The 10,113-nt window shown below is 37.0% G+C and overlaps 2 protein-coding genes across 3 annotated transcripts in view; both read left to right on the forward strand.

The window, feature by feature from the left end:
• Positions 1-73: 73 nt before the first annotated feature.
• On the forward strand, positions 74-6,646 carry cmklr2 (chemerin chemokine-like receptor 2). The gene is made up of 2 exons (XM_008398659.2): positions 74-566; positions 4,133-6,646. The coding sequence occupies exon 2, from the start codon at positions 4,168-4,170 to the stop codon at positions 5,245-5,247; it is 1,080 nt and encodes a 359-aa protein (XP_008396881.1). The 5' UTR covers positions 74-566; positions 4,133-4,167; the 3' UTR covers positions 5,248-6,646.
• Positions 6,647-7,996: 1,350 nt separating this feature from the next.
• The window catches only part of LOC103458080 (NADH-ubiquinone oxidoreductase 75 kDa subunit, mitochondrial), a 12,517-nt gene continuing 10,400 nt past the window's right edge, over positions 7,997-10,113 (forward strand). Inside the window, exons 1-2 of one of the 2 annotated variants that reach the window (XM_017302248.1) lie at positions 7,997-8,083; positions 8,529-8,611. In XM_017302248.1, coding sequence (XP_017157737.1) covers positions 8,609-8,611 — 3 coding nt within the window. In that variant the 5' untranslated portion in view covers positions 7,997-8,083; positions 8,529-8,608. Of the gene's footprint in view, positions 8,084-8,163; positions 8,612-10,113 lie in introns of those variants that run through there. The other variant, XM_008398648.2, reaches the window with a different exon arrangement.

Here is a 10,113-nt window from a genome sequence, read left to right on the forward strand (position 1 = left end):
GGGGGGGGAAGCCACCTAGCGGGAGAAATAGAGAGCAGTCAATACACAATTGACTGAGGCGCTCTGACACAAAATATGCGAAAACAATAGAGATGAGTTTTCAAAGCTCTCCTGGGTTCTTCCCCCAGTGGAAAAGTGTGCGTTCATTATTTACTCTGCAGATGTAGAGAGAGAAAAAATGTGTACGCAGCCTTCCTGAATGAAAGCCGCCTTCATTCCGTGCGGCTGACCAATAACTTTTCGTCTTTGTGTGAAGTTCGCCTTTTGGTTTTTTTTTTTWATATATGTTGGACGCGTCAGTCTGGGCAGGCAGGGAGGGCTGGGAAGGAGTCGCACCCTCTTCATCCCTGTCCCCTATGCACACAGCGGCTGACTTTGGTTTGGAGGGGCTCCACAGAATACTTCACATGCAGTCGGGAAGGAGTTTGTGAAACCGACAAAAACAACCCCCAGACGAGGCTCGGCTAAAGACAAAAGCTCAAAAGAGGAAAAGAAGACGGAGAGAGTCGCTGGAGATCTGATTCCAAAACAGCCAGGAAAAAAAGGGGGGGATTTTCACTCTTAGGGTAAGCGATTCAAAGTCTCCGCTTGAAATCATAGAGAAAAGCACTCCTTTTAGTATGTCGGCAGTGTTTATGTGGCTCTGACTGCCCGGCAGAGCAGCACGTTACTGAATATTGGGCTTCAGATCAGCACCTTTTCACTGAAATGCATCTGACTTTGCCTTGCTAATGTTGCATTTTCTTTTTTTTTTATGGGATATTTTTCATCAAATGTGCATATCTGGCATCTTATTACAATTATCCAATGTTATTTAAAAGGCATTTATTTATTGATACTTGTGCTGTTGTCACTTCTAATATCTAATTCTATGTATGCCTCAACGTGCAACAGGGTCTCTTCTTATTTCAGTAAGGTAAAATGAAGGCTTTTWAAAACTTTTGTTGATTTAAAATTTAAGTCCTACGCAAATTACATTAATTAAATAAATAATGAATGAATGAATGAACATGCATACTCATTTAGGACCTTACAAAATAGTTATTTTCTCAGAGACATGTTTATAGGTGTGGCCAGACACATTATTTTGGGTTTGTCTTTCATTTCTTTAAAAGATTGCAAGAAACTGACTGCTCCTCTGGAAAAGATAACGAATAGACTGAAGAAATATGAATGACACAATTCTTTTTTTCTCTAAATAGACTAAAAATATTCCTTCTGAAAATTTTAAGATAGCCAAAATGTTTATTTCAGCTCTAGATGGGAAAACGTTTTCTTTCTTTTTTTTTTCTTTTTTTTTATATGGAGCATATTTTTCTTAAATGTTTGGATCACATTGGTAAAGCCATGCTACTAGAGTAAAGGTTTGCATTTTGAAATTGAAAGGAYATTCACCAACTTTTCTGTCTACTATTGAAAAAAAAAAAAGTAGACAACTATTACTTGACTACAACTGCTTAGCATTTTGTAGCCACGCAGTTATCTGAGAAAATGTTTCCACTGCCATRAATCACTGTGCATCACAGATAATACTTTTCTTCAGAAATACCAGCCAGACTGTTACTTGTTCAGATGCTACTGGTCATGACTTAAAGCTGATTTAATAACTTCTATAGCTGATATCTGAGCTGCAAAAACTATATCATGTACACTTGAAATGTTTGTAGAGGAATAGAGGAAAAAGTGGTTGAGGTTTTAACTTGTTTGTTATCAGTATAAATGAGTTGTTATCATACTCAACTTGTGAGTGTAACATTCCTGTCAGTGACTTTTTGGTTCTTCAACAGTTTTACTTTTGACAGGCAAAAAGAATAACCACGTCATTTGTTACATTACTAGATAAGACTTTAGAGAAATGAGGAATTCTCAGACAGCCCTTATCACTTAGCACTTTAYCAGGGCTTCTTCAGCCTTGATGGTCATACAAATAGCTGTGTTTCAATAAAACCTTTTAACCAGATTTATTTAGTATTTTATAAGGACACCAAAGAGTGCAAACATCTGGTTATCTTCCTCCCAGATTCAGAGATATTACATGAAGAGTGGAACAAAGTGATGTTTCCAAGTTCCTCCCTGTTCTCCTCCACAAACAAGAGAAAAAAATAAATCAGTTTTTTTCTATGTGTGCCTCAACCATGTGGCATCTCACTGTCTCTACACATTATTGAAGTAAATTGAAGTTGACAGGATGTTCTTTGACACACCCAGCACCAATTTTAGTACAGGAACTAACTGACAAGAAAAAAGGGCAGAAGAAGGGAAACCAGAGCAGTAAATAAAATAATAAAACAACAAAAAACACCATTTTGGGCAAATTTCTACATTCACTCATTCAAAACTATAAGTTGCCATTTTGCAATCATCTATAAACTTTAGCCTTGCACCTTTTAGCTGTTTTTTTTTTTTTTGTTCTGATCCTTGTTTGGCTCAATTGATTTTTTGTCAAATATGAATGATTATGATCCCTGATCAATCAAAACTCTAAAGGACTGCGGACTAAAAGCAGATTAAAGAAAATKACATTAACTCTTAATGCTTGAACTATGATAATATTAGTGGAGATTTTATTCCTCCTGTACAGTTGGACTTTTTAACCCTCATTCGTCTCTTTGTCTTGATTCATCACACCCCATGCTTCAACTGTTGTATGGTGACTTTTAATTTTAAATCAGTTGAGTTTGTCTATWTGGCACTGATGCAAAATAACTCATCTGAAGATACACAGATCTGGTTTACATACAAAATACACAGGCAATTTAATCTACAGGCAGATGCAAATTTAGTTACATCCACTGAAATGCAGACCTAGTTCTAATAGCAATGCTGTCACATTAAGCTTATTATTCCAATTAGCTAAAAAGTTTTAGCTATTAATTATTCAGAAGGTTTTCAGTTGTCCCGCATACTGACTAGGCATGGGGCGACAGTGGAAACAAGAAGTCATTTTCAACAAAAAAAAAAGAAACCTCCAGAAGAGACCGGGTCAGTGTTGAAGAAAACATAAAGAAGAGAAGCAGCAGCATTTAGACTTCATATAGGGAAGAAAGCAATACAGCTAAACATGTCAGAGCTGAGTCAGTAGGAAGGATTTTCTCTTTTTAATTCTCATCAGTGCTCTTGCTGGAGCATGTTTTGGTTAAGTTGAAGACTTTTAACTGAGTTCCTGTTATTAAAGAAGTACAACTGTCCATCTTTTAATGAAAAAATGCATGAAGTTGTATTTCTGCATGACTCTGAGATGGGATATTTTTTTATTTAAAAAGAAGAAGGAAGTCCTAATACAAAGCTTAATATAGGATTTAAAGTACAAGTCTCAGACGACGATAACGCCAAAGGTTTTTACTTCATTACACAGGGGCCAATTAGGCCAACCAGAGTGAGTGAATGACAAAGCAAAATCTCTGGTCCAAAGACAACAGACTTGTCTTTACATTTAAAAGAAAAATAAGACATCCAAGTTTTTATGTCTTCAAGATGTGCCTGTAGTCTACCTAAATAATTGGATAAATTAAGGTTTACAGATAAATTTAACTGGGAGAAAATCCCCGGCTTTCTGAAAATTGTATCCAGTCATGTTTAGCAAAGGGAGTTGGTCTGACAAGTGAATCTTGTGAGACTCTACAAGTAACATYATCAACATGAATGACATGCAATCTGTCAGATTAATATTATCAATCTGGATATGATTCCCTTGATCCTTACGTCATGTTTGAGCATTTTTTTGGAAACTACTGTGACCATTAACACAAAAGCTTCTATTAAAATAACAAAAAATATATTGATTACGTCACAAAACAAGAAGGAAATGCCAGCTGGCAAGCCTGGGGTAAAAATATTATCAGTWGTGCATGATGTCCATTTTTGCAGAGGAAATACTAACCTTTCGTGAATTTACGTTTGCCTCCAAGTGAGGGATAGTGTAAGAGGAAACAAAATAAACTCCAATAAAATTACTTATGTTTAAGTATAGCAACAAAACCCACACTCATACAAGATAACAGCTCTTGCAGCAGACGGCACCATTTTCAACCCAAAATGTCTGACCAGTACCAGAGCACGCTTTAAGATAAATACTATGAAGTCAAGTCATGGATGAATCTTGTCTTTATGTTTTTTTTTTACTTTCCAACAGATCTACTCCAGCATACAGATCTTATTCCTGAAACCATGGCCAATTCCGCCGAAGACTATGGAAACTACACCTATGAATATGAGGAGTACGGTGATATGGAAGACCTTAAAGTGGATCACAGTCAGACGGAACCTATCCACATCATCTCTATAGTCATCTACATCACTTGCATCACACTTGGCCTGATTGGAAATGGAGCCGTCATTTGGGTGACGGGGTTTAAGAGCAAGAAGACTGTCAACAGCGTGTGGTTGCTCAATCTGGCTATAGCAGACTTTGTGTTTGTGCTTTTTCTGCCCTTCTACATCGACTACATTCTGAAGGACTTCCACTGGAACTTCGGTCTGACCATGTGTAAAATTAACTCCTTTGTTTCCGTAATGAACATGTATGCTAGTGTCCTCTTTCTCACTGTGCTCAGTGTGGACAGGTATGTCTCTCTGGTATACCTGAACTGGTGTCAAAGGTATCGCACAGTGGACAGAGCCTGGCTTGTTTGTGGCTGCATTTGGCTAACGGCTGCCCTGCTGAGCTGCCACGCGCTGGTCTTTCGAGACATTCTACACGTCAGTGGTAAGGTGTTATGCTACACTAACTATCACATAACAAACCAGCACACAACAGCTGCTACAATACACACAATATTAGTGTCCGTCCGTCTCACTGTGGGCTTTCTTTTGCCGCTTACCGCCATAAGCGTGACGGGCATACTTCTGTCAATAAAAGTGAGACAATCCCGGGGTTTGGTTCGCATCTCGAGCTTCTCAAAAACAGTCACAGCTGTCATCCTGGCCTTCTTTTTCTGCTGGGCGCCTTTCCATATTTTTGGCTTGATGGAGTTGTTTGTACATCACTCACTTACCATGCACAGTATTTTGAGAGCTGGCTTCCCGCTAGCAACCAGCTTAGGCTTTTTCAACAGCTGCATTAACCCGCTGCTGTACATGCTGCTTAGCAAGAAGGTGCGCCATATCCTCAAGGACGCGTGTCTGAACATAACCAAGAGTTCCCTGAGAGAACTGAGCCAGTCCATCTCCGCCACGGACATAGAGACTATGCACAGCATACATCAAGACAGCGTCCCAGACGAGCCAACAGTGTCATCGACTCTGTGAGCGAAGGGTGACTAATCACTGCTGTTCTTTCCAGCCTCAGTGTGTAGATCTTCCCATTTTGCTTCATTTTCCACAAAGCTACGCCTGCTTCAAATGAAAATTGCTTTGAGTGGAAAAACTCAACTGAACTGCACTCAGCATGCCATTAAGTAAATCCCTTTCCACCTTTTTATCTGCACAGAAAGAGGCCAGATTTACAGCTGCAACTGTTTAAAGGATTTGGAGAGAATGGCTACACAATTATTCTAATTAATCGTCTATTCACTGCAAGCAACTGACTGCTTTTACTTTTGTAAAAGTATCTGTATATTGACTTTTCACAAAAGGGAAAATCTGGTTGCTGTTGATTTTTTGTTGCAGAGATCTCGATCAAAGGTTTCTACCATGTTTTTAAATCTTGATGCATTTCTATCTGTCTAATTATTGAGAAACGGATAACATTTATTTTACAAGGAATGACATATCAGGCAGATTTTTAATTGTAGTTAGTGGTGAAAGTTTATAGTGTCTTGAAAAAGTATTTATATAAACTTTTTTTGCATTACAACCACAAACTTCAGTTAATTGTATTGGATTTTTATGTGATAGACGAAGTGTCAACAATGTAAAACCCATTTCACCCCCTTATTTCCACTGAATACATTTTGTCTTGACCCAGAAGAACCTATATGATCATAAATTCAGCTTGTTTCATCATAGAATGCAATCTTACATCTTTTTAGATTTGAGAATGAAAAACAAACTTTTACAAATTGAATGGCTTTCATTTTCTTGAACAGAAAGTCAGGGGGGAAAAAAATCCTGATTTGAGACCCAAAGAGATATAAAAAGACTACTTTTCAAATAATTATGTTTCAAAAAATCTTGCAGATTAGAACAAAGAAAATGGCTAACTTCACAATTTTTACGCCCCTATATTTATAAACGGTTTTGTTTTATATCATGTAAGATATTTAGAGTGAGGAAGAAGAGGAGGCTTATGTTTTACAATCATTTATTTATTTTTTTTTAATCTTTGTTTTCATGCTCCCTGTGGGAAAGACTAGTAGAACTGTGCGTTCATGCCGAAATGCAGTGGATCTATGTGGCCTGACCACCTCCTTGCACATTTTGTCCCCTGCAAGTCCACACCCAATTACGTTGCGTAACACAAAAACATAAAATACAGCGAGTTTTGTGAAAGTAATGCAAAAAATTGTGTAAAAATTCAAGGTATATGATTACTTTTGCAAAGCACTTTTATTCAGATTTACTCTGACTGTTAGAATTGTATTACCTCATCTATTTAGACATCTGCTGTATGTTTAACATTATTACACAAAGGGCTAAATAAAAAAAAAGTTTTATCCAAACATATTTAAAGTAAATCTTATATGTCTTAATAAACATGTTCTTCTGAGTTGTTTCAGTGTTTGTTTTGTTCCGACATAAAGAAGTATTGCTTGATGTTTTCAATCAGACTGGATTATCCTGAGGGTCTAACACGTGGCTCAAAGGCATGCATGAGTAAGAAATGGAGCCAGATGTGCATTTCATCCACATTTCCTCACCGTCTCTTAAAAATGTAGCTATTTCCTGTTTTTTTTTCCTTTGAGGTTAACCCCGTCTGGTTGTATCACTGGGGTCAGTCCATGTGTATCAACGTGTTGTCTCGGGGGTACTGGTTTATCTCTCTGGGAAAACATTGGCAGGAAGCAGACTTTAAAAAGTTGCTTTCCTGTTTTTAATTAATACCTTTCACAGATGTCCTGGCTGCAGTCGTGGAAGACATTGGAGATTAGGAAATTTCCTCGATTAAATAAATGAAATAAATAAAGGTGACCTTAATGTTTACCCAAATAGTCATTGATCCCACTTTACCTCAGAATATAAATGGCCAGACAACAAAATATTCCAAAGCCATCCCTCAATTCTATATTTTGCTCTAAACCAGAGAGGTCCTTTTAATCTTTTCATTCTGCTTCCAGGCTTTCTGGATGGATTTTAAAGGGTTTCTTTCCTCTGATTTTTGAATCATCCCAACCAATAAAAACCCACAGCAAGGAATGATCATCCAGCTTAATGCTGTATTTTATTTATCTTAAAAGTTGGAGCTCAGAGTTTGTTACTGCTGGGATCAAAAGTGATATATTTCTTGAGCTTCCTGAACACCTGGCCAGTGCTGCTGACTGATTGCCTCCAATTTATTTATCCTGAGGGATCCTTGACAAAGAATGTGTGCCATGCAAAAAAATATTTACTTTGAGCAGCAGAGTTAGAGTCTGTTAATCTAAAAATAATATGTAACTTAATGTGAAGAAGTTTAGCAGACTTTGATGATTTTTAGTTTTAATAAGCCCCTCATAATGAATCTTCCTCAGGAAACAAAATGTCATTGGTCAGATTCCTCTGTAAAGTCAGACATTGATGTGACAGCACAGAAATATGTTTTATTCTAACAATGCTTTAAAATATGAATCCTGGTTCTGTATTACTTCCCTTTGCTACATTTAATTCATTATACTTTGCTCTCCTAGAGCCTTAATTCAGAGAAACGTACAGAGAAATACTGATGTATTAGTAATTCCTGTTTTATGGGGTGAGAGGGAAACATTTATGTTATGACACACTGAACGGTCCTGTGCATCAGAGTGTATCTAATGAATTTCAAGCAGTGACCCTTATAATAAAGTTTAATAACAGAGAGACAACTTTACTCTCTAAAGCAGTCACAGGAGGCTCGCCCTCCTTTTTGGGATTATGGTACAGGCTTCAGGAATACTTAATCCGTGACGCAGCCGAATTAGAAGACAGCCCGCAATCTGGAGGCACACGGCCCAATGAGAACACTGGCAAGGTGAGTAAAATTAGATAAACTCCATACTAAAATGGTAAACATTAAGAATGTGGGGTTTCTTTAAATGTATAACGCTTGCGGATACTAGCTCCGGACAGTCAGTTGTGACGTTGCATGTGTGTTTGCGACGTTTTACCATTGTTTAAAATATTAAGCATTATATTTTAACTGAATTGTTCGGCCCAGTGCATTGTGGACGGGATGGACGTGTTTGTTTTTTAACGTGCCGTGGCGTGGGTTAGCTTCTTAATAACGGTCCGGTGGATGGCCAACTTTAGCTAGTTTTCCTCTGCGTTTGTTTTGGTAGCCACCCGGAGGCTAATTGAGGTCGCCCACTCGGCTTGGAGCGTCATATGTCGTCTCTCTCTCTCTCTTTCTTGCTCTTTCTCAGAGTAGACTTGTATTCCGTGCTAAGATGCAGTGTTAATTTCTGTGTCTCTTCCAGCATGCTGCGGTTGCCTGTTGTGAATCGCTGTTTCTTTCCAGCAGCTATTATTAAGGGAGGTGCGGCTGCTGCAGCTCACAATGGTAACAATATGCCACTTCATCAAATGATTAATTGATCCTGCCTCGGCTACAGTTCGTACAACGTGTTGTTTTGTGTTCTTGCATAACAGCCATTTGTCTGCTCTGCTGAGGAAAGAAAATATTTGAATGCTTTGCACCACTAGTTAGTTTTCTGGACTTGATGGATTAAAGGAAGGATTACAAACGCACCAGCTACTTCTGTGCGTTAGGGTCAGTTTGACCAGTCGTGTCACTTTCAGCTCCATGTCAATAAATATAATCAAAAAGTAAATACATTTCAGCAAATCAGTAAACTAATAAATGTACATATATTGAAATGCTTAAAGTGTTCAGTTCTGAACTATGCTTACATCTAATTCAAGCCAAAATTTATTTGATCTCATAGCGAAAATATTACATGAAACTAATATATTTCTGTTACGAAAGTATTACTATTTGTTGGTCACAGAATGATTATTAAGACAGTTAACTAGACAGTTGTCGAGTTCCCTGGCATCTAAAGGGGATATTAGTCACAAAAGATCATTAATAAAAGAGATCATTTTTCACAAAATGTTGTATACAAGCATATGTATGGAAAGTAAGGTGGAAGAAAAAAATGTGGACAATCAGCCTCTGAGTACTACTGATTCTTGCTGCAGTGTATGTGTTCAGAGTCTTTGAAATTCAAAAAGATAATCTTACATGTTATATATATTAAGACATTTAGATTGATACATGTCACTTATTCATCAAAGAATATTTTTCTTATGATTTTTAACTAGATGCAACAAAGGTGAGCCACAAATGAAGAAACTACCTCCTCACAGAGTGCTGTACCTAAGTAAATTAATGGAAAGTTTAGTGGAAGAAATTTTTTTTAGAAAATATAGCTTCTTTACCAGTGCATTCTTGAACCCTTGTTAGTTTGCTTAGGATTTCAAAATAAATTAGAATTTCAAAAAGTTGTTTTATTTTATGAATTTGATTAAACATGGAAATTCATATATAGGAAGGTTAATATATTCCATGTTTATTTCTGTTTTAATCATGGTTCAGATCAAGATGAGTAAGCCGCTAAAGGTCATTGCTAAAGAAGCTGGCTTTTCACAGAGCCTTTTATCCCAGCAAATTAGTGGAAAATTAGTTGGAAGGAAAAATGTGGAAAGTCCCTTCCACACTTTTTTAGGTGAACATTTAAGACATTTTTTTTTTGCATTCTTTAACATTTAGTTATGACATAAGCATGAAGTTATAGTTCACTGTATCCATAGATTAACTTTGTGTGAAGACAGTCCAAATGATGATCAACATTCTTTGTTTTTCTTCTGGTTTAGTTTTGTAGTCACATACTGAAGACTGATGGAAAATATATATCCAATTAAGGTTCGAATAAAACTGTCAGATTCAGGATCCAATATTAAAGTGGTTCTGTTACTATCTTCTTAAAAACTTTGAGAGTCAGCATCCATTCCCATGATTGGTTAGCATTTCTGTATTTAAAAAAATAAAAATAAATTATT

The sequence above is a fragment of the Poecilia reticulata genome, linkage group LG2 (genome assembly GCF_000633615.1).
Source record: "Poecilia reticulata strain Guanapo linkage group LG2, Guppy_female_1.0+MT, whole genome shotgun sequence".
Classification (NCBI taxonomy): Eukaryota; Metazoa; Chordata; class Actinopteri; order Cyprinodontiformes; family Poeciliidae; genus Poecilia; species Poecilia reticulata.

Coding starts and splice junctions, on each gene's coding strand:
- cmklr2 (XM_008398659.2), top strand. CDS start 4,168: ATGGCCAATTCCGCCGAAGACTATGGAAACTACACCTATGAATATGAG.